The 26,011-nt window shown below is 35.7% G+C and overlaps 1 protein-coding gene across 1 annotated transcript in view; it reads right to left on the bottom strand.

Moving 5' to 3' along the window:
• CWC27 (CWC27 spliceosome associated cyclophilin) overlaps positions 1–26,011 on the bottom strand; it is a 225,279-nt gene that overhangs the window by 101,800 nt on the left and 97,468 nt on the right. The window contains exon 11 of the mRNA XM_065873991.1: positions 8,564–8,667. Within this exon, the coding sequence (XP_065730063.1) occupies positions 8,564–8,667 (104 nt within the window). The remainder of the gene's footprint in view (positions 1–8,563; positions 8,668–26,011) is intronic.

Raw genomic sequence — 26,011 nt, 5'->3', positions numbered from 1 at the left:
TTTGATTAAGTGCTGCAAGATGTTGAAGAAACTCAGCGCTCAAATGAATTATATGTTTGATGTCATTTTTGGCAAAGCCTCAGAAAATGTCACATAAAAGAAAAACATCTTACTTAAAATAAGGTCTTGACAGCAGTCTGGAATAGTTAACAACTCCATTCCCAAATGGGATTGCTGGTTATAATCAAACTTTTAATGATGGTATTAGTTCCCCCCTTGAGACAATTTAAATACCCAAACAAAACAAAAAACATGTGCACGCACACATACACAGCCCTCACCTCTTTTATTTTCTAAAGTGGACAAATTTACAATTATTTCAATTCAGGTTCCAAATATCTAATGTGATTACAAAGTTTCCTTGCAGATTTATCAGTGGCCACTTGAGAAATGACAAGACGGCAGGCTACCAGGCAATGTCAGTCAGTATTTTCTCATTTTGTTTTAATTTATGAGAGGTATAAATAATTCCCATCAGTGATTGAGATGTAGACCCTGAGTGTCAGTGCCCTCACATCTTCTAGATCCTAGAGCTGAAAACGGTGGGAATTTTTCATCTCTCATTTACATTTATACAGTTTTTGTATCCATCATCTTCCAAATCTTAGTCTGTCAGATATGAGAGTTAAGAGGAAGAAATACCTCTAAAAGCAATTTGTCCATTTAAGAGTTAACAGTCAATTTTATTTGGAAAGTTTGAAAAAAAAAGCATATTATGAAAAGCTTATGATAAAATAACATTATGGAAAATAATACACGTGTGTTTCTGGCATGAAGATTAAAAAGTCCAGAAAAATAAATATCACAGAGTTAACCATGGCTGTCTTTGGAAGAAGTATTATGGGGTGATATTTCTTTTTCTCCTTTATGCTTTCCTACATTTCTGATATTTTTGCAAAGGACATATGTTACTTTTACAATTGGAAGAAATAATACAGCTTTCTTTTTTTTAAAGAGACAGTTATGCCTAAAGGTTAATACCTACCTCTATCAATTAGCAAAGCTATTTTTAATGGGTTAGGAATGGCATAGATATTAATAAAAAGAAGACAAATTGCAGTTACTAAAAATATAGCTTAAGGCTATTGTCAAATTTCGCACATTGGAATTATATCAGTCACCAGGCAGAAAGAATGCTTATTAAAAAAATTATATTAAGACACTGAAGGGCAGCAAAGAGGTACCCCTAACACATTGGTTTTTAAAAGTAGCAAGAGATGAGTCCTAAGTAACTAATAGGAGGTCTGCAAGATGGCACAGAATGCAAGAAAATAAAATTAAATATGCCCATAACATATGGTTATCAAAGTAAAGCTCAGCAAGACTTGTTCACAATAGCTAGTGAAAAGTTTGAGATGGACTGTCCAAAACAGAACAAAGTACTTTATGGACTCTCACATTAAAGATGATCATCTCTTACTCACTGTATCAAAAGATTAAATTCTTGGTCTACTTGTGAGGATATGTATATCTTTAAACTTGCTATACCCCTTTAAAAGTCTTTATTATTTTAAAAATTATATTTTTGAAAAACTAACTGTTAAAAATAAAGCATGCTTTCTGGCACATAAAGGTAGTAAAATGCATTCAATAAAATTTCACTTGAGAGACTGTCCTGGCTACAAAGGGAAGCTTCATTTTTCTAGTAAATGAGGTGTTCCACACAACTACATATTTCAGATAAGAGAATCTTATCTTTAACTGATTAAAATAATAAAAAACTTTTTTTTTTACTAATTAGGTTAGAACGATTGCCTATTCTCTGCCTTATTAAATAGTAATAAATAACATCTAGACTTTTCTTAATGAATCAGGATCAGTATAATGAGTATCAATTATTTGAATACTGACCTGCCTTCAGAATATAATGAAGTATCATCTACAGCAAATATATCTATAATATTCCACTACTATGTTCTTGTGTTTCCTTACCTAATGTCAAGTGGTCATGTATCACCTCTTACTGCTACCTGAATGGAGGTCCCTAGCCATGGCTTTCTCTCTAGCTTTAAAAAAATTTATATTATTTTTAGTCCTATAAAATAATAGGCTGGAAAGATCCACAGGGCAGTCCCTGCCCTAGGTTTTCTTTTGCTTGTTTATTTATTTATTTTCTAATCCTTGAGGTACATTTTACATACCATCAAGTTTACCCTTTTAAAGAGTACTGTCCCACACTTTTATTATTCTTTAATCTGTTTTTAACTTAGAACCAGATAATCAGTTTATTAGCACCATGCCCAAAGTAAGAATAAATAGAGTATTATTGATGGCTGGACTGAGAGGCTTTCTATGAGTCAAGGGCAAATATACTTTCACTTTTCCATGTAAATAACATTAAAAGTTAGCAGTATAGGGCTTCCCTGGTGGCACAGTGGTTGAGAGTCTGCCTGCTGATGCAGGGGACACGGGTTCGTGTCCCGGTCCGGGAGGATCCCGCATGCCACGGAGCGGCTGGGCCCGTGAGCCGTGGCTGCTGAGCCTGTGCTTACGGAGCCTGTGCTCCGCAACGGGAGAGGCCACAACAGTGAGAGGCCCGCGTACCGCAAAAAATAAAATAAAAAAGAAAAAAAGAAAAAAGTTAGCAATATATTAAGAGTAGACTACGGGAAAAATAGGTCTGATACTTCCAGCTTCCAGGAAAAAAATGATGACTTAAGGCTCCCTGAAGAGAGCTAACTGCTTTGGAAAACAGAACCAGTTCGCTCAGAGAGGAATTAATTCTACATGGTATTAGGCACAACATAGAGCTAACATTCCAGAAGGGTTTCTGTTTCTTATAAAAACCAAGATTAAGCTAGTTTAACATTATATGTTAGATAGATGAAAAGTAGTCAAAAACTATATACTTTAACAACCTATCAAGCCTGAGAGGCCCTAGTCTGACTTAATCCAGCATTAAAAAGATAGTTTGAAGAGACCTGAAATGGCACAGTGCAATTTGAGAGGTACTAAGCACCTCAGGGATGTGTTTCATGAAGAGGCTTTAAAATTGTTTCTTGATTTACAATCTCAGATTGCTCTTCCTCCTCTAATTTCTGGCACTAGTCATAGAGCAGGTATTGTGTGCTTGAAACTTTGAAAAGAGGATCTGACACCTTATCTCCCTAGAGCTGATTAGAGAATAAGTCCAAACCTGTATCTCTATGTGACTGTGTTCAGTTTGGTGCTGGTTTTGATATGATGAAACTTAAAGAAATCTGGAAAGGACTTAGAGACATAATTTAACAAAAAGGATTATATAGTTTATTAAAGAACTTGACAGAGCCAACACAGGAAACCAACTATCTCCAATTAACTATCAATCTTATTCAAAATTTATTACCCCCTACAAAAATCCTATGCACAGGCCTGGATGATTTACAGTGGGACTAAAGAGACTCCCAGGCTGTAAACAGGATTGTCCTGCAGTACATCTCTTTTGACATTGCTGGTATCTAAAGTAAAACACCACATTCCTTGTTTATTTAAATTGGGATGTTAGAGCCTACTGCAGATTTTGTATTCAACTAAGAAATGTAATTTTTTTGAATTTTAGAGACAAATTTCATGCTGCTATAAAAATTCTCATTATTTGACTATAATAATGGCTGTATTCCTTCACATTCTATTTCTCTCATTTACTGAAGCCTTCTTTATACATTATCTGAGGCCTTTAAAAAGTAAATAGGTGGCAAAGCAACGCAAAAATTATGAGGTTATATTTTTGTAGTGCTTTTCTCCATACACAGAGGCATAATTATATTTATTATCTGACAATATCTTTGTGATATAAGAAATAGCAGATCTTGAGCTTTACTGGGAAGACTGAAGAGAAAAATGGATGGTCCCATATACATTTTTACTACATAGAGAAGCTTTTTACTACATTGATGTTAAAAAGATTAATACACTTACTCAATTATAAGTATATGCTTTCATACTAGGGCAGAGATGTTAAGAGGTTTCTGGGTTGTAGATCAACATTCTTTCTTAGGGGGCAGCTTCGTTGAGGCATAATTGGCATACAAATGAGCTGTACATGTTTGAAAGTGTACAGTTTGATGGGTTTGGCCATGTGCATATACTCATGGCACTATCACTACAATCAGGTAATATCAAATGGCAATTTATTTTGGACTGTTTAATTCTATGGGGCCCAAAGTATTTATTGATGTAAAAGTAACAATCTTTCTTTCAAATGACTTTTAATTATTGTATTTTCTGTCATAATGGAACTGAAGGAATTAATAAAGAGTAAATACAGCAAAACATTAAAAAAATTTAAATAGCACACCTTATTTATCTTAGAATTTCTATATGGAGAAACAGATGGATCCTGATTTCAAAGTAACTTGTCTCAGGTAATAGAATAGATTTAGAAGCAGAACTATGGTCAGAATATAAATTCCTAATTATCTATACAAATCTGGCTAAGGATCTAGCCCAGGAAATTGGATAAAGATCTTTTTTTTTTTTTGCGGTATTCGGGCCTCTCACTGTTGTGGCCGCTCCCGTTGCGGAGCACAGGCTCTGGATGCACAGGCTCAGCGGCCATGGCTCACGAGCCTAGCCGCTCCACGGCATGTGGGATCTTCCCGCACCAGGGCACAAACCCGTGTCCCCTGCATCGGCAGGCGGACTCAACCACTGCGCCACCAGGGAAGCCCCTGGATAAAGATTATAAAACCAAAGGAATATTACTCCCTGATCAAAGGTGATTTCCTAAGATGACAGAAGCCCTGAAAAAGTATCACATCTATTAGAGCATCTGGCTAAATGGGAGACCTCCATTCATGCAAGGACAAAACTAGGTGAATTAATGCATGGACATTAGAACACAAAGCTTTCTTGTACTTATGGGTTTCTTTCCAAGTGCTTTTAATGTGAGAATAATACATTAAATTCTAAAATAAAGTTGCAGTAGTCAGCAAGTGTTAGACTTGCCAGATTAATTCATAGAATCAGGAAATAATACTACTGGAAGCTTTACTTAAGAATGTACATAAGTGCATGAACACATACCTTTTAAGAAAGAATATGATTATAAAAATGCAACTGTGAAAACACAGTTAAGGAAAGCTTATTTTGAGATTTTAATTTATGTCATATTTATATGTAACCATATTGATTATAGGCTTTAACTCTAACATAGTATTAAAATTCATATTTTCAGGACTTCCCTGGTAGCACAGTGGTTAAGAATCCGCTTACCAATGCAGGGGACACAGGTTCAATCCCTGGTCTGGGAAGATCCCACATGCCGCGGAGCAACTAAGCCCGTGCGCCACAAATACTGAATCTGCACTCTAGAGCCGGCGAGCCACAACTACTGAGCCCACGTGCCACAACTACTGAAGCCCGCGAGCCTACAGCCCATGCTCCGCAACAAGAGGAGCCACCGCAATGAGAAGGCCACGCACCACAACGAAGAGTAGCCCCAGCTCGCCACAATCAGAGAAAGCCCACGTGCAGCAACGAAGACCCAAGGCAGCCAAAAATAAATAAATTAATTAATTTAAAAAATAGGCTTAAAGAATTCATATTTTCAATTTGTAGATTTGGATAGGAAACAAAATGAAACCATGAATAGCTATATTTTTCTCTTACAAATGTAAAATTATTATTTTTATATAGCACTGTAAATTTATTAAAGGTCTTCTCGTTACGTAATTTACTTCTTACAAGCAACTTGAAGGATGCACAAGGCATTTTATCCCTGGATTTATAAGAAAATGGAGTCACTAAGGCTTAAATAACCTCACTGCTAGTAACTGAAATTGAGTCTTAATACTTTCCTGTTTACTTTGAAATATAATATTCCAAAGCATTCATACAACCATTAGTGTTTCATATAATGAGCACCTAGTATTACTGTCAAAATTTGTATCAAAAATAGTAAATTCTTCTTAGTGAAGAATTCCAAGTAATAAAAGTAGTACTAATCAGGGAAATAGTCACCATTAGAACACCACAGTAAATAACTGTTGCCTATAGGCAATATCCATCAATGGATGCTAAAATTAGTGTGAGGAAGCTTGAAAAGAAACAGGATATTTGTATAGTTGCAAAGTATCTTCCCCTCCAGTACTTACATTCTCAAAGGGAAAAAGAGTAACTTAACAGTGTAGCAACTAAGCAGAAACCACCTTAACCAAGTGATCATGGTAATATCACCAATAAAAAGACAACAGACATCTTGTTACCTCCGGTACAGTGCACTGGGAAGGACATGCCACTTATGTGGCAATCTTTCCCAAAAATGCGTAGCCTCAATCTAATCATGAGAAAACATGAGACAAACTCAATTGAGACGTTCTACAAAATATCTAACCGGTGTCAAGTTCATGAAAGACAAGAAAGGATTGAGGAACCATCACAAATCAGAAGAGACTAAGGAGACATGATGACTAAATGCAATATGGAATTCTGGAAGGAATCACAGAACATACAAAGGGCGCAGGTGGGAAAACTGGTGAAATTCTAATAAGGTCTGCAGTTAGTAATAGTGCTGTGTTAATATTAATTGCTTGGTTTTGATCATTGTACTATGGTTACACAAGACCTTAACATTAAAGGTATCTGGAAACTCAATTTTTGTAACTTCTCTGTAAGTCTAAAATTATTTCAAAATAAAACAATAAAAAAATAAATAGCATGGCCCATTCTGAGACTAGAAGAAAAACGATAGCAACCAAATGATTGGTTTTTTCGGGAAGTTAATTTTAACTGTCTCTCAGATTTAGGGAAAATCCAGGTATTTCTAGATGATACAAGAAAAATTAAATTCAGAAAAGTAATATATATATTACTATAAAAGTAATATATAATTCTCTTTCTAATTATGAAATCAAAAGATTTTTAACCTGGCTAACTTTCATATAAATAGACTGAAATAAGCTCCAGAAGAATCTTCTTTTTGTATGTGTGTTAAGAAATAATCATTCTTTTAAGATTCAAGTCTTTCTTTACCTAATTGTATTAAGTATTTCAAAGGCAGACAAATAAATCAACACAGCACTGTTTATGTCTAATACAGGCCTTAACCATACAACTCTATTTCGGTAATTTCCTACTGCAATTCTCTCACTCCTACTAGTAGATCATGAACTATGTACGAAGGCAAGAATCATCTACTGCCAACTTCATATCCCTAGTCCATCATGGCTCTTCAGATGGGGTGGGAGAATAATAATTACTAGCTCAAAAATGAATAAAAAATTAAAATAAAACATCTTTCCAGTTAAAAGGAATTACTTTCATATATTTAAAATGCTTTTTAATTATAAGAAACAGTCCCCTGGGAAAATTATATATAAACTTAAAATTAAATAATCCTCATTGTATTCTTTCAAATACAATATTTGAAATCTTGTACTCTTTCAAATCTCAATATTGCCAATATAGCTTCTTTCTAATCTGGGTTACATTTTACCCGTATGATCTAGTCACATATAAGTTTGTCCTTTCCTTCAAATTCCGTTTATAATTTGTGTCATTCTGGTGAGTTAACTTTTTAATAATTTGTTTCACTCAAACATATTTTGGTGATTCTAAGTTCTACATCAAGTACCTGCCTTTATTATAATAGTCACTGGGGACATGGTACAAATAATCTAAGAACTATGAGCTTTAGATAGTTATGTGGTATTACTCGTGCTACTTAAAATAAATAATAATGCCTATGGCCAAATGCTGTACCACTGTTCTGTACTGGAATACGTATTCTTTAAGGATAGATATTACATCTTATGCTTTGATATATCTCCAGTGACTGCTATAGAACCTAGTAGATAAAAATATTCATGCTTTGCAAAAGCATGAGGCTACACAAGATATATGCACAAAGCAAGTTTGTTAAGCCAAATTTGGTGTACATTATTAAAGGTAACAATCAAATTTCTGATCATGTTCACTGAATCTACAATGTATTTTATTATTGTAAAAAGAAGACAGATTTGAGAGTTCCAACTGTTATTTTGGAAATTGAATATTATATGTTTTATAGCTGAAACAGTTTTAAACTAAAGATCTTCAGTAAAAAAGCTTTTTTGAAGCTATTCTAGAGCTTTATTAAAAAAATCACAGTACAATAAAGAAATATTTAACCTGTATAAAAAGCAGGATATTATTTTGATCAGCTTTTGATCAGTTTTATCAATACTTTAGATTTTCTGTACCTAAACATAAGAGCAAAACCAAAAACAAACAAGAATTTGCATTTAATACTATTCAAACCAACGTATGAATAATGTCTATACAAGTCTCATATATAGGGCCTAAACACTTTTCTTAAATGTTTTAAAGGGTATGCAGTGTAAAAATGGACATTCTATCCTGTGTACTTCTAGATAAGTGCTATGGCAACATTTAAGTTTTGCTTGATGTGAAGTACTCTGTTTATTAAGGAACACTAGTTACGATCATGTTTGATTGAATTTCCTTCTCAGACAAAAGTCCTAAGTGAAACTTAATTTTATTGGCTAACTGGCCAAAGAAAGCATTAAACAACAACAACAAAACTCAACGCAGGAGAGAGGGAATAAGTACCAAGTGAAAATATAAGCTTGATAACTGCCCTTACCTTCACTTCTTTTTTCTGCTTGTTTTGCTGCATTTTCCATTTTCTTTTGTTTTGCTGCTAAGAGTTCCCGCTTTAATTGTCTTGCTTCTTTTCTGAGCTCTTCGCTATAAAGCAAAAACAATTATATAAGTATATAATAGACCAAAAGAGAAAGTTGTTTAGCAGAAACAACTAAATCTAGTTGTCAGGTACACTAAATCTCTAAGAAAAACAAAGTGAATAATGTAATTAATTTTGTTTCTGTGTATGTGTGGTATGGAAACATCCTTAAAGGATATATTAAAAGTTGTGATTTTCATAATAGCAATATAATATGAGTTACTATGAAATATAGCTCCCTTCCAATATACCAAACAGTTGGTAAGTGATAAATGAACTATTGTTCTCCCTCTAATTTACTTGCAAATTTAACATTCTAGTTTCAGTTTAATAATTCATGGAGATTCCAAATCAAAACAAACTTTTTAATATAAACACTATTCACTAAACCTGGGCATACACAAAAACATTTGGCTTCAAAACTTGTTGAATTCCTAACTGGCACCAATAACTACCACTTATTAAGCAATTATATGCTAGGAGCAGTGCTAATTTTTTTAAACTCAATTAATTTTTAACCCATTTGATATCACAATTTGCCAAATAATTTCCTCTCCTGTGAAACCTATCAGGCTGAGGTATTTTGATAATTAATACAATCATATATTAAAGGCAAATGGAGATGTAAGTTGTTGGCTTCACTGCAAGTCACTTGTTAAGTGACTGGTTTCTACAGGCCACTTTTAGGGCAGGAGATTCAAATTCAAGCCTTGGAAAAAATTATTAACTGCCCATGTCATTAACCCTGAGGGTCACTTGTGAATAGTTAAAACTATGCATTTTATATTTGTGAATGTCAGGCACCCACTCTATTTTCCACAAGCTAGAGTGGGTCATGGAGACTAAGAACACGGTAGCCCAAGGAGGCACCCCATTCTGGAATGTTCTCTAAAGATAATCAAGGTTTAGCAAAATCCTAAGTCTAAAGAGCTCCCTACTGATTCAGCCTTTAGTGCTTCCTCCTAAACACCAAATCTCATACTTTTTTACTTCTGTCCTGTATTAGAGTCACCAAACTGATAGGTCTTACAATGTGCATGACTCAGTTCTTTTCATTTTTTTCCATATCAAACACACACAGCTTGGCCTCCAAGTCCTCAATTCTGAAACTTCCCTCTCTGATCAAAATCCACTATGTTTTTAGCTTTCTCAGTCTTTCATTCCTACTAAACTTATGCTCACTCTTTTAATAATGAAAGCCAACTCCTTAATCGTAGTTCACAGTCCACCAGTCTATTCTAACCCAGTCGTCTCTCTATCCATTCTGGATGCTATGGTCAGTCATTTCACTGATGTCCTCACCAGAACCCTTAATTTTCTTGATTTGTTTGGCCTGATGGATACATCATAATCACCTAGAAGAACTTGTTAAAACATGTTTGGGGAGACACATCTCCAGAAAATATTATTTCTTTAGATGTGAGATGTTGCCTAGGAATTTGCTCCTGTGACAAGTTACCCAGGTGACTCTAACATGAACTCAGGTTTGGGACCCAATGCATTAGGACCTTACTATAGAAATTATCTTCTCTTTCTTATAACTTCAAGCACTCCTACTTCACTAATCCTTTCATTCAGCCAACAGCATGCTCAAATTTCCCTGTACTCTGCTCCAATCAAGAGATTGCTATCTTTACAAGTGAACTCCTAGCTTGAAAGAATAGTTTATATACAGAGTCTAATTCATCAACCTCTTAACTTCTTAATCTCTTGCAATCTATCCTTCTTATACTCTATTGAAACTGCTTCTATATCAATCAAATTCAATGTCCTTTTCTCAGTCCTCCTCTTCCTCTTTGGCCTTTCTATCATTCAATGATAAGAACTACTTCTTTCTGAAATTCTAACAGACTATGTACCACTTTAGAGTCTTGATTCTCTAATTCTCCTCCGAATAACTCTTTCTCTTCTCATCCTATAATTGTTGGCATCTTTCTCATTTCTATACCCTGTATGCCAGCATTTTTATCTAATCTTATAATATAAGCTATCACTTTTATAATGGGTTATTTCCAAATCTAGACATTTTGCCCTACATTTCTAACTATCTATTACAAATCTCCGTGTACATTACTGCTGTCCAACAGAAATATAAGGTAAGACACATATACAATTTTAAGTTTCCTAGCAGCCACATTAAAAAAAAATGGTGAAAAGAAATGGGTTAAATTAATTTTAAAAACATATTTTATTTAACTCAATAACTCAAAATATCCAAGATATTATTATTTCAACATGCAACCAATATGAGAATATTAATATTTTACATTCTTTTTTTTGTACTAACTCTTCCAAATGCAGTGTACATTTAACACTTACAGGACATCTCAATTCAAACTAGCCACATGTCAAGGGCTTAGATCTAGATGGATGCTTGAGGCTAGATGTCACAAGAATTACAAACTCTCTATGTCAAAACTCCAAGCCATCTCCTTCCTGGCCAAATCTGTCCCTTCTCCTGAAGTCCCTATTTGATTGTGAAACCATTTTCCTCCTAATGACCAAACTCTGTACTTCCCCTGGGACTGTTCACCCTCCCTTTCACTGAATTACCATAGAGGTATGTCATCTTCCAATCTTTCTCACATGTAACTGCTCCTCTTGACTCTCATCATCAATGCCTAGTTTAGGCTCTCATGATCTATTTCTCCGATAAATGTAATTACTTCCTATGTCTTGACGTTATGTGAGAACAGAGAATAGCAACCACATCTTTGCTCCATCCACTAAACACCCTTATCTTTTTATTATACTAGTTTAAAATTTTTTTACTTTGGTAAGGAATTCAGGAAACTCAGATGATATTTTCTGAAGACTAAGGCCTTGAGGGGAAGATTATTTTGAAAGTTGAAGAAGAAATGCTACATGATGGCTGAACAAACTAGTTATTAGAGAGATCTGAAGTATGCAAAGAATGAGAGGCAATGAGAGTATAACTATTGTAGAGTCAGTAGAGCACAGTCATTAAAATGATTAACTCAGGGTTCAGAAAGTCCTGACTTAAAAGCCAACTCCATCACTTATAGTCTGGGAGACCTAACAACAATTATTTAACTTCTCTGAAACTCAGCTTCCTCAACTATAAAATCAGAGTAAGGTATCTGAAATGTTGGGCATTCAATACATGTTCAACAAATGATGGCTATTATTATTTAGATCTTATGTTCGAAACAGTACTACAGTTAAAGGCTGTTTGTCAAGTAGGAATATTTCCTTATTATATTATTTATTATAAACAAATCCTACCTCTACTCCATATGGAGATCAACCTTGTTTGTAATTTTTAAAAAGGGCAAAGAATGTGTAATGCCAGCTTCTAAAAATCTATCCTTAAATAGTAAAAGATTTAGATACACTATTGAATTAGCCATAATAATATACAAACTGAACAATGATGAATAAGAACTCAAAAAAGACAAAGTGAGACAGAGAAGGTTTAGGTCTTTACAGATTATTAAAGTATGTTTTCATTATACTGAATTTTTCAAGTAATTAAAAATTACAACATTGTCAAAATCTTTCAGATTATTCAAACAACACCATTTGTTAGTACTTGTGGAATCCATAACTCTTAGAATGAAGTGCAAGTTTTTAACCTAGTCTTTAGATCACAGTCTAGTTTTAGGGTTCCCAATCTTACATTCTCTGGAATATAATTTTATCCATTGGTAATAGAATATATTTGAATCTGTTCAAATGCGAATGAAAATTGTAAGCCTGGAGTATATGTCACCTTATACTGCTTACAAAGCAATCATACAAACTATGGGCTTGCTTGAGTCTAGGCAGCATCTTTTTGGCTCCCTCAAAGCCTAGTTTCTACTTGTATGGTAAAAGAAATAGCTTCTATAGGCTACTATTAACTCTAAGCTAATTAATTTTTTCCTAATAGGTAGGTCTCTAATTTGGATTCATTTGAATTTTAACATGGTTTGTATGACATCACCATTATCCATCAAATAATTCTGCATTGTATATATTTTTAATCTGGTAAATCTGTAGTATACTCTGTTCCAATGAAAAAAAGAATTCCTTAAAAACATCATCCCAATAAAAAATCAGGAGCCTAGAAACTATAGTAGCCTTTATATACTTAGTAATAGCAAAGAAATTACTAATTCATTCAGCAGTTTCTGGAGCCTCTAATATCCGTACTGTACCATTCTGAGTGATGACACAGAAATCGAGATGAATAAGGAGGGAAAGGAATCTAACTTTGCTAGGTTCTTTAAATCAGTTACCTCCTTACCACTTAATGTTCTCAATAACCTGAGATATAGGCATTTTATAGGGAAGAAAGCTGAGGCTTACAGAGCTTAAATACTAAGCCTGAAGTCACACAATCTATCAGAAAGTGAAAGAGCTAGAAACTGAAAATGAGATTGTCTGAATTCTAAGTCTATGCTCTTTTCATCATGGTATAACTGAAACCTTGAGAAAGTCTCCAAGGAGCCTAAATTCCAAGGAGAGAGATAAATCATGTACATAAATAATAACAACAGTACATAATAGAAAGCAATAACTGCCATGACAAAGAAATGACTGAAACATTTTGAAATTCTGAGGAAAGAATACTATACACTAAATAAGGGACGGCTTCATAGAGGAGGCATTTGAAGAGGACCCCGAAAGATGAGTAGAAATTGGCCAAGAGGAGATACAATGAAAGGCATCCAAGCAGTGTGTCTTAAAGATGGGAGATGGTAAAACATAGGGTGCACGTTAAAACATTATGCTATAGCACAGATGATTTAAAGGAGAATAGAAACAAAAGATAGAGCTAGGAAGAGAGCCTGGGGTAAAGTCTAAATGCTAGGTATTTGTGAGGAGCCCAGGTGAGAATGTTGTCCTTCCGTTTTTTCCACATCTTTGAGCGTCCATTTCTTCTTTTTTTTTTACAACCAATTTCTCAATGGCTCTTGTCTTCATTGTATCCACTATCCACCTGTTTTAATACCTTACCTGTAACCCACACATTCCTTAAACTGCTGTCCTAGAAGAAGTACCTTCTTCACAAACTTCAATGGCTTCCCTTTAGATCATAACTTAGACCTTCAGAAGAATCCAGCTTTGTTGACCCCTGACCTCTAACCTTTTGCGACCTCAGACCTAGTGCCATGCCTGATCTCGTTCTACCTTTTGGATATTCTTTCTCTGTCTCCACTGGCTTTTACTCTTCCACCTCCTGCTTCTCAAATTTAGGTGCTTCTTAGTAGCCTAGTCTCAACCCTCTCTTTTTTTCTTCTCTTCTTTATAAATTTCATCCATGTTCAGGATTTCAATTCTATTTTCTTAATGCAGTCAAAGTGTAAAAGCAAGATCGTTAGCCTATGCTCTTTACACATTTCCACTTTCAAGCTTAAATTCACATTTCCAACTGCCAGGTGGATACTTCAATTAGTATCCCACAAATCCACAAATTTACCATTTTAAAAGTCAGATTGATCATTTTGGCTACTCAAAAAACACCACCTCATTTTCTCTCTCCTTTCTTTGATAAGCCACCAGAATGCTGGTTGTCAGGCCCATCTTCTAGTATTGCTCTCTTACTCTCTACAGCTGTTTAGTAGCCACATTCTTCCTCCTTTACAAAGTCTCTTCCTATTTATGGTTAGTGACAGCTGTTTAGGCTTTCGTGACTTCACTATGACCACAGTCTCCTACTTGGTCTACGTGCTTCTGGTCTGACCTTTCTTCCATTCATTTTGCACACTTAGGCCAAATCCTACAATTCTACTCCCTAATCTTTTTAACTCCCTAAGTCCTACTGAATTGTGCACTAATTTCTTTCCCAAGCATTCAAGTCCCTCTTACGAGCTACCTTCAAACTGCTTTTTCAACTCTATCACAGATCCTCTACGGTTACTCTAAATTTCAGCCAAAACACACTAGTCGTACTTACCGTGGCAAACTTTGAGCTTCAGCACATATACGCCTTTGTTCATGCCATTTCCATTACCTAAAATTGTCTTTTCTCCCTATTACTGCCAACTAAAGTCTTCCTCATTTTTCAAGGCTTCATGGAGAAAATGGCACTAGAGCACAGCTTTGGGGCAAAGTTGTCAAGCTCACTGTACCTCAGTTTTCTCATCTGTAAATTCTGACTATATTCAGCCTATTATTATAATTAATGATTAAGGATTAAAATGAGTTCAGAGCACTATTAGGTGCTTAGAAGGCAGTTTTTTTTTTTTTTTGCAGTACGTGGGCCTCTCACTGTTGTGGCCTCGTTGCGGAGCACAGGCTCTGGACGCGCAGGCTCAGCGGCCATGGCTCACGAGCCCAGCCGCGGATCTGCCCGGACCGGGGCACGAACCTGCGTCCCCTGCATCGGCAGGCGGACACTCAACCACTGCGCCACCAGGGAAGCCCAGTTTTTTTTTTTTTTAAATAAAATATACTACAACCAACTCATGACTATTAAATTACATGAGCAATTTAAAGAATTAAAACTTTAAATAAAAATCAATCATTTTAAGGACAATGATACTAGTTACTATACTATTAAAGATGCATACTCTAATCTCATTGATGGGTTGTTTTATCTTCTTATGGCCAATGTCCATTCCAAAAGAGTAAATACAACTTTTGTATAAAAAAAGGAGACATGTTTATCAGAACCCCTAGACCCAACATCATTATATGGCCACAGGAAAGCAATTAATCCTCCTTTGCCTCAGTTTTGTCATCACCTAAGAATAGTCTGAGGAAGGTGTAAATTAATATTTCTGAAATGCATAATCATAATTATAAATGTAAAAAGTGATTATACTATGTAGATCATTCTATTTCAAGTCCTCTGGATTTAGGATCTTAAGGTCCATAATCTAAGGAAATGGTGAGATGCTGAATATAGTCTTCACCTTAGACACAAAGAAGTTGAAGTATAGAGATGGTGACTGTTTTTTTTCAATATTGCCTAAGTCAGTAACAATACTGTAAATATGATACAGACATCCTAATTCTTTATGCAGTTTTTCACTTAATGTGCTTACTACCCACTGAATGAAAAGTACATTTAGACTTGAGTACCTTATTTTTAAGCTGAACAACAGAAGACACTATGAATAAGTAACTATGCAGGAAAGTTTTTATACCTACAGTATATTTATATTTTTATCGGACTGTTTATAGTACTTTATAAAAGTTAAAAATCTTGCAATTTTTTTTAATCATACAGCTTTTCAACTTGAGATTGAGGATTTAAAATGTCAGTGACAAGTATCCTGCATGATTTTCAGTCAGTTTTTATTTTTTCCCAGTTGCTTTTCTCATTTTCTCCAGTTTCCAGGAATGTGCCTTAGGAAAATTTTGAGTTATATCTGTTCTTTTTTCTTATGGCATGAGAAATATTATCTTAATATAAGGGCGGTGAACTCAAACACTGACCTCGTCTAACATTCACCTTCAAAAAAAAAAAAGGTAAAGTTATCAAGACCTGAGTATTTGACATGCTTTTGAAGAGAACTTTAATCTACAAAAATGAAATAGACTATGTATACATATCTCCTTAATACATACGATGGTAAATGAATTTGCTTAGAGACTTTGTTAAGCAAGCTGACGGCTAAACACATGTCCATTACAGATCACTGCTTCTTGGACCATGGATGTAGTACTTGCAGTTAGCTTAAGCCTGCTATTTCCCAACATCTGATAAGAATTCATAACACATGGAAATGATTGCAAGCCAAACAGTACAGCCTTCATGGTTTTTAGTCTGTCGCTTTAATCACAAAGATACCGAATCTGTTTGTAATGAAACAACAGCTTGGCTGTTGATGAAATCATAAAATAGCTGTAATAAAAGCCCATCATAAGTATTAAAACTAAAAATGTATGGCACGATTTGTAGTATGGTATCATCAGCAGGAGCAGAGATGCAAGTTAAACATGTATCAGGAAAGTATTTCAATATGCTACAGTTTATACATTAATTTTGAAAATATATACAGGAAATAAAAAAACAAATTAAATCATGGAACCCCTGATTTATGTTCAAACTGTTCTACCTATTATTAGCAGTATGGTCTTAGACAACTAAGTTAACCAATCTAAGTCTGTTTTCTCATCTTGAAATGAGAATAAAAGTAAGGTTGTAAGGAGGAAACATGATTCCATGGAAATTACTTAGTGTACTTAACATGGTACTTGGCCCAAATATGTGCTCTACATGAGTTTGCTTCTTCTATTATTATCATCATCATTTTCCTCTCCAGCACCAACACTACTTCTGTTCTTACTATTTACAGAATCAATTACCGACAAAATGAGACCTCAGGCTAACTAAAGAAATCAAAAAGGCAAACCCTTCCATTTTTCTCATGGATGCATAGATTTCAAAAGCTTACCGATAAGTTTTTCTGTTTGATGTATTGCTTGGATTAAATATCATATACTATGGGGCTTCCCTGGTGGCGTAGTGGTTGAGAGTCTGCCTGCTGGTGCAGGGGACGCGGGTTCGTGCCCCGGTCCGGGAGGATCCCACATGCCGCGGAGCGGCTGGGCCTGTGGGCCATGGCTGCTGAGCCTGCGCGTCCGGAGCCTGTGCTCCACGACGGGAAAGGCCACGGCAGTGAGAGGCCCACGTACCACAAAAAAAAAAAAAAAAAAAAAAAAAAATCATATACTATGAAAATAAGAAATATAACAGTAGAAAAAAACCCTAAAAATTACAAAATTCTTATACCTTAATTCTGGTCGCTAAACACGTGGAATGGAATTGCTTATTTTCATTCATTATAGTCTAGTTGAGAAGTTAAGGAGTAAATAAGTCAACAAGGAAATGTATATATATATATATATATATATAATTTCTAAGAGGAAGAGTAACAGAGAACCTATATTATTTTAACTAAGTCATCCTGGAAGCATCTATCAGGAGATAAAATTTAATATGAGAGATAATGTTCCACATGTCCTTTATATTGTTACATCAATATGTAGGAAAAGAAAGACTATAATCCCTATCCATAAGTACACAATCCCTATCCATAAGTACACCGAAATTTGAAAAGAAGGAAGAATTTAAATGCACTTGCATCTGGCCTTTAGACTTACACTCTCACTCCTTTCATATGGAAGATCACATTTATTTTTAAATAAAAAGTTGAGACGTTTGATATAGATTGTCATTAATCTTTGCAAGACCTCCTTCAAATCTTAGAAAATCTTATCGTCTTTTCCAAAACAGACTAAAGAGTAAATCCTGCACCAAATCATAAAATATCCATGATAACCGTAGGTGATATTGTTATTCTCTCTAAACACCAAGTAATAAGTTCTGAATCAAACATGTTATTTCACAGCAAGAACTTGGCTTAGCTGATATTTGACAGAAGTGGAGTAAATCTGTTGTGGCAGAAATTTGGTCTTTAGCCATATGTCTATTCCATAATCCAACTTCACAAAATGATATTAACTCAATATGAAAAACAAATGAGATTTCCAATTCCAGTAAGGCAGCATACCAGGTAAAACCCAAAAACTCCCTTACAAATACCTAGGAGTGCTGAATAAAGTACATTAAAAAAAAACCCCAAAACTTTAAATGCATAGCTTAGCTCACTAAAAACACGCATATCTGAAAAAATGCATAGCTTAGCTCACTAAAAACACGCATATCTGAAAACACGCATAACACAGGATGCAAAACACAGAGAGAAAAACAACAACAACTATGGGAGATTAAAAGACATGGAAGACAGAGTGAGAAGGTCCACCACATGTACATGTGGAATTGCAGAAAGAGAAAATAGAATGAAATGGAGACAATAGTGTCTGAGAATTTTCCAAAACTGATAAAAACATTAGTCTTCAGATTCAGGAAGCTCAATAAATTCAAGCAGGATAAATAAAAGGAAAATCCAAATGTAGACATATCATAGTCAAAATGCAGAGCACCATAAAACAACCAGCAGAAATTAATAAGGATAAATCACTTCAAATTAAGTTCACCTTTTTCTTGGACAGAGAAAGTAGACTGCCATATTGTGAGAATAAAGTAGGCATGGACTTATGCAACGTAAGACATAAATGATGTCTTTCATTACAGCCATTAAAGCAGAGAACAAATAATGCCTGGCTGCTTAAGCAAAAATGATTATGAATTAGTCTTTACTAGTGCAACTATTCCAAGAATGCTAAATAACAGGTCAAAGTTAGTTTTTAGATATGTTTCTACTAAGATACTGTACACTAGGTCCTTACTATATTTTGGCATATGATGCTTCACTGAATATAAAGTAGGAGACAAACCAATTACAGGTAGAGGGTATATGAATGGGTCCAGGAGGTAGGAGGAGTAACAGCAGCAGCAAGAAGGAAAAAGACTGTGAGGCATTTAGTTGACAGCACAATCTGAGTCAACACTGTGATGTGACTGTCAAAAAATGTGTATGGTCATTAGGTCTCATTAAGAGAAGTACAGTATTCCCAACATGTGTATGTTACACCTTTTGTAATTGTTCCGCAGTCCTTGGATGTTCTATTCTGTTTGTTGTCTTTGTTCTCTTCACTTTTCAGTTTTTAAGGATTCTATTGAAATATCCTCTAGCTCAGAGATTCTTTCCTCTGAGTCCAGTCTGCTAATAAGCCCATCAAAGGCATTCTTCATTTCTCTTACAGTGTTTTTGATCTGTAGCATTTCTTTTGGTTCTTAAGATTTTCATCTCTCTGCTAACACTGCCTATCTGTTCTTTCATGCTGTCTACTTTATCCATTAGAGCCCTTAGCATATTAATCATAGTTGTTTTAAATTCCCAGTCTGATAATTCCAACATCCCTGCCATGTCTGGTTCTGATGTTTACTTTATCTCTTCAAATTGTGTTTTGTCTTTTGGTATGCCTTATAATTTTTTCTTGATAGCCAGATATTATGGACCGGTAAAAGGTACTGCTGTAAATAGGACTTTACTAATGTGGTAGTGAGGTATGGGGAAAGGGGATGTGTCCTATGGTCCTATGATTAGGCCTCAAGTCTTTTAGTGACACTACGCCTCTGGACTGTGAACTTCACACATGTTTCTCAGGTTTTTCTCCTCCCTTAGGTGGGGGCAGGATGGTTAGAATGGGCTGCAGTTGGGTGTTTCAATTCTCCAACATGGAGGGTTAGAACCAGCTGAAGTTGGTTATTTCCCTTCTCCCAGGTCCATTAAGCTCTGATAACCCACAGCAGGTTGAGCTCTGGGTAACTGGTTTTCCCTGAAGGAAAACAAAAAGAACAGAGTGCTCTGGCATAAGTCAAAATGGTTCCTTTTCCTCTCCCCTTGAAGGAAGTAGTAGGGGATTTATTTCTGTGAGATTTTCTGTGAGAACCTAGTTAAGCTCTCAGAGGTAAATCTCACAATATTGTGGCCCCCCCCCCCCACCCATGACCGGGTGTCCCTGGAGTTTTTAACTCTCAAACTTAGCCACACTGAGCCTCCAGCAACTTGTCATTTACAGTTCAGGTTTCCTATCCCAGCACTGGTTCCCATGCAATTTCTCCTTGTTCTCAGATAAACTAAATTCCCTGTATTCACCTGTCTGTCCCTCCAATCTTGGGGGGCAGCGGTTTGCCCTGTGTCCTCACATCTCTTAGTGATCCAAGAAGAGAGAAAAGCAAGGTTAAATAGATAATTTTATTAAAAGAGAATATTATATTTTATTTTACTTGAATTTAACACAAAAATACTAAATGGAAGTAGACCAAGAAATTTCTAATTTTTATATAAATGTTTTTGTCTCAAGAGGTTTCCTAAGAAATGTCTCCATTTTATGAAAAACTGTTATGAAAATATTAAGAGAATGGAGTCACTTTTTTAAACTACATGATTTAATTTTAGTTTATACTGATTAAACTGCCCTAAAGGTTGAGGAAATTAGTATACTTAACATTTTTTCCACCTTTTCCTTCCTTTACTTGGGTTATATTAGTGTTTTTAAATTGTCAATGTCCACAGCATCTATGCACAAAATTTTCAGTTGTACAGTCTTAGTTTTCTATTTAAATGAATTCATTGTTCACCACCATCTCTCTTACCCCAGTACTTCTCTCTGGTCCTGAGTTCAAGAGATGGTTGGAATAATGTTTACTTACTGTTAATGATAGTTATGTCTGGATGTTTTTAGTTGAGTTGTCATTTTGGGTTTCCTATTTTCTTCTCTGATATACTGCCTTAATTTATTATGAGCAGGCATCATTTTTACAAAAACACTAAAGTCACTAAAGAATATTTAGTGAGCTACATTTATCCCAGTATCTGACACTGTGAGTATGCTCTGTAGTATATGCTAAATAAAAACAGGCATAAATTAAGGGAGAAATGGTATCAGAATACTAATCCTGGAAACCACCAGAGGGAGGTGTGGGAGCTAGGAAAGAGGAGAAATTTTGTGAGAAGAAAGACATCTCAAATGTAGCACATAGGATAAAAATCACTAAGAAAACGACTTCAGATAAAATAATGTCTACCTAAAAAGGAGGTCGTTTTTGTGAAGGTCGTAGTTACTCAGTGACAGAAAAGCATTATGTAAATTATTTATTAAAGATTTACTACTTCCCACAGTATTCTTGCCTTGTTAAGTTTGCTTTCCTGACATCAAAATGATTTCAACATTATGTAAAAGAATGAAAACATAAACAAATGATTTTAAGTACAGTACATGGTATGGATTATATGAGGAAAAGAAATTGAGGCAAAAGTTTTTCTGGCATCCATCTAGACTTTTATCAGTATGGATTAGAATTATATAAATTGGCTTCTAGAGAACCATTAAGTTTTTTTTTTTTTTTTTTTTTTTTTTTTTGCGGTACGCGGGCCTCTCACTGTTGTGGCCTCTCCTGTTGCGGAGCACAGGCTCCAGACGTGCAGGTTCAGCGGCCATGGCTCACGGGCCCAGCTGCTCCACGGCATGTGGGATCTTCCCGGACCGGGGCACAAACTTCTGTCCCTTGCATCGGCAAGCAGATTCTCAACCACTGCGCCACCAGGGAAGCCCCCATTAAGTTTTATACAGTGTTTTACAAACGGAGTTCCATGTAGATGTTCCTCTTAAATCACTGAAACTTTTCACATTTTAAGTTTAGGGACTACTGTCCCTGCCTTTCTTATCCAATGCATGCAGAGATGTTGAGGTCCCTCCTTCATCTACAAGCCCACTTCACATGCCTCCTGAACCATTTATGATGAAGACAAAAAGTATATTATGAGCTTCTATTACACTCAAGAATGAGTCACTCTGTTTTAGGTCTATAATCAAGTATACCTAAGTGTAGCCTTTCTGATAATAACTACAAGATGATGGTGGTGGTGATGATACTGACCACGATGATGATGATATTACTAATGTACCTTGTTTTTCTAACTCGAATTTCAGACTCTCCTCACTGTGTGGGTGGGAGTTCCCAAGTCTTCCAGGAAGTACTTTGTGTGTTTTTTCAGGAGAGAAGAGCCTTTAGATAAATGATGCTTTTGCTTACCTGACTTTGAAAATTGCCCTTCCTTACTGCTTTGTATAATTGGCAAGCTTGTACTCTTCTGGTACAGATGCCTTCCTAAATCAAGCTCACCATATCCTTTTGACCTTGGGGCTGTGGTTTGCTTGACTTCAAATCACTCTCCGAACTAGAGCCAGGATAATTTTTTAAAGTTCAAATTTGATCTCATTGCCTCCTTGCTACCCAGCACCCTTTGATTCTCAAAGTCCATATCCATTAACTCTACTACAAGGTTTTTCATGATTTCAGATCTGTTTTATTATTAAGCTCTAGCTCTGGTGCCTCACTCCTGTTGTACATTCCACATATTCTAAAATCCTATTAGCTCGTAGAACGTGTCATAATCTTTGACACCTACTCCTCATGGCCTAAAATACTCGTCTCTCTTACATCCTTCCTCCACATACATTTATCTTCTGATCTCAGCTTTCATGTCACTTTCCCCACAAAGACTTCTGAATTCCTGATACTGGTACACAAGCTCCCTATATTTATCCTTACTGTCACACTTACCATATCATATTTTAACTGCCTGTTACTTCTTTGTAATCTCCATTAGTCCAAAAAAACTGAGTCACTTCACTTTTTTCTTTAAATAAATTTATTTATTTATTTATTTATTTTTGGCTGCATTGGGTCTTCGTTGCTGCATGTGGGCTTTAGTTGCGGTGAGCAGGGGCTACGCTTTGTTGCAGTGCGCGGGCTTCTCATTGCGGTGGCTTCTCTTGCGGAGCACAAGGGCTCTAGGCATGTGGGCTTCAGTAGTTGTGGCACGCGGGCTCAGTAGTTGTGGCTTGCAGGCTCTAGAGCGCAGGTTCAGTAGTCGTGGCTTGCAGGCTCTAGAGCGCAGGCTCAGTAGTCGTGGTGCACAGGCTTAGTTGCTCTGGGGCATGTGAGATCTTCCCAGATCAGGCCTCAAACCCGTGTCCCCTGCATTGGCAGGAGGATTCTTAATCACTGCACCACCAGGGAAGTGCAAGTCACTTCACTTTTACAACCCTAATAACTAGCACCAGAATCTGACACATAAGCAGTATTCAGCATTCAGTAAATATGTCAAATTGAACTAAATTGCTGGTGGCGCTAATTTTTCTTCTAAATTGCCTAGTGCAACAATTTTTCTTCATTCTGGTAGGTGAAAAAAGTACATTTAACACTAAAAAATAATTCCTTTCTCTTAATCACTGACAACATGTATCAATACTAAATGTAGGTACCCTGAGCTCAGCAATTCCAGACATCCATCCTAAGGACTGCAAAGTGTTCAAGCACCTGGACAAGTGCAAAAAAAAAAGAATGTGCTGGCTGTTTATTATAACACCGTTAAAAATGGGAAATGTCTATTTAAAATAATTACACTATATAATATAGATTACATAATAAAGACAAAGTATCATTCAATTTATATAAAACCATGTGTTTGTATGTGCATATCAACACACAAAAACAAAAACAGAGAAAGATTTGAAAGTAAATTTACCGAATGAAAACAATGATTAGCTCTGTAGAGTATAATACCATGTGACTTAATGATTTTATAAACTCTCAATGCTGATTCTAAAGATAAACCTATTTCTGTTTAGAAAAAGAAAAGTTTCTTTTTCAGGGGGAATATTTCTAATAATTTTCCCTGAATATCTTTGGTAAGTATTATGATCTAATGTTCCTTCCTTGACCTTCTTTAAAATAAAAGAAAATTAAAAATTACAACTAAGAAGTTAAATTTAATCAACTGAAACTTCTCTGATGTCCAGCACACTTAATGCATCATTTTTACCAATTTAAGAATCCATTTGTTAGAACTTTTTGATTTCTACAACAGTCTCACTGCATAATCTCAAATGTCTTAGAGCTTATTAATAGAGTATGTTAGTCAAGAAGAGAAGAGAGGGCTTCCCTGGTGGCGCAGTGGTTTAGAGTCTGCCTGACGATGCAGGGGACACGGGTTCGTGCCCCGGTCCGGGAGGATCCCGCATGCCACAGAGCGGCTGGGCCCGTGAGCCATGGCCGCTGAGCCTGCGCGTCTGGAGCCTGTGCTCCGCAGTGGGAGAGCCCACAACAGTGAGAGGCCCGTGTACCGCAAAACAAAAACAAAAACAAAACAAAAAAAAAAAAGAAGAGAAGAGAGAGTGTGGCATATTTGAATGCTTACACAATGTTTAGATTTTCCTATCTGCAAGACAAATTCTATCATAGGGCATATTACAATTTGTACTAAGTATTAAGTTTACTATCACAATGGCAGCATTGAGACTTTAAGAAAAGGTTTCTTAAAATTTCCACTGCAATTTTATTTTCCGTCACTATGGATAAATAAACTTAATGTACGAATTTGATAAAATTACAAACCCAAATTAGTCAAAACCTTTTTGCTCAAATTTGATCATACCTCTCAAAACTAAAAACTTTGGAACCTACACTGATATGCTTTTGTTCCACAGCCACTATGCCACTAAGAGGGTGTTTTGGAGAATGAACATAGACCTTTACATTTTTTTAAAGCTTCTTTCCTATCCTAAGAGCCATGGGGGCAGGGAATGGGGGGAAAAGCAAGGAGACAAGACAATAAGGGGAGAAGAGGAAAGATTTTATAATGTTTTTAACAGTAAACAGTAAAGCTCTAAATTTAGAGAAAAACCCTCACTAGTTTTTTTCCTCTCTAGCTACATAACATACACAGTACAGCATGCAAGTATTATGGATACAATAGGCACTGAGCCACAGCAGGGGCTATCAATTTGGGCTTCCTGACTTTTGTAAAAACTCTCACTTACGTTGTGTGCTCTAAATTAATCTGCAGATTCTCTACTTCCAAAACCCTAGCTGGTATTTAGCTGAAAACAAGTGGTATCCTCAGAGCATTAGCGGCTGGATGCAAGGGCTGACTCATTCCCAGGCTACTGCTGCAGAAAAGGCCAGTTTTTCTTTTCTGCAAGTCTATATAGACTTAACCTCTCTGTAGGTTTCCTACTCTGTTACCACCTGGCAGACAAACAGGACCAAAAAATTTGCTTGAACTGTGCTAGAGCAACCCTTCTAGAAAATAAGGACAAGATGTGAGCCAGGAAAAGCACTTTGGAAACTACTTGCACCTAATAAAAACATATTTTTAATTTAGCTAATGTGAAATCCAAACTAGCTCAGTCTAAATGGAAAAGATGCTTTATTTATATTTACATGAGTTCTTAATTTAGGCTTGATTCATGATTCATGAATAAAAGCCACCATTTTATAGAATAAGGTGCACATTTGGCCTTCGTGTACCCCTACTGCTTTTCGTTAAACTAATATGAGATGTGTGGCAATATTCAGTATTTGTCCTTAATTTTGTCAATAAACTAAAATTGTCTCTTGTGGAGTAAATTGATTAAAAAATTATAATCAATAAAGTAATATGATCAGAATGCACACAGTTACTTTTATCTTTTTGTCTATTCCAAATATGTTCCAAGTGCTATGCTAATAAGTACATCCATATATACTATCTCATTTAGACCTCACATCAAACTCTAAAGGGGTTTTATTTTTACAAGTGAAACTGGACAGAAGAAATGCTGTGGGGAATTGGATAGAAGGAATGATATATGCAAAGATAATGAGGCAAGAAACAGCAAAGCAAATGAGGTAACATTTCAGCTTACCTGGAAGATAGTGTACTATAACTAAAACTACAACTACAAACCTGGGAGAATAAAAATAACATAGTTCATACATTTTGCAACCTCAACACCAAAAGAGTCTGACTGGACATAAGGAGCTTAAACACCACTTAAGATAACACTGGGGGCAGGTGGAAAGTATTTTCAATGGAATATAGTGGTTCTAAAATGTTAGCATACATCAGAATCACCTGAGGGCTTTGTTAAATG

Source organism: Phocoena phocoena, chromosome 3 (assembly GCF_963924675.1).
Source record: "Phocoena phocoena chromosome 3, mPhoPho1.1, whole genome shotgun sequence".
Classification (NCBI taxonomy): domain Eukaryota; kingdom Metazoa; phylum Chordata; class Mammalia; order Artiodactyla; family Phocoenidae; genus Phocoena; species Phocoena phocoena.
Note: the sequence above shows the minus strand (reverse complement) of the source record. Positions and strands in the feature narration are given on the sequence as shown.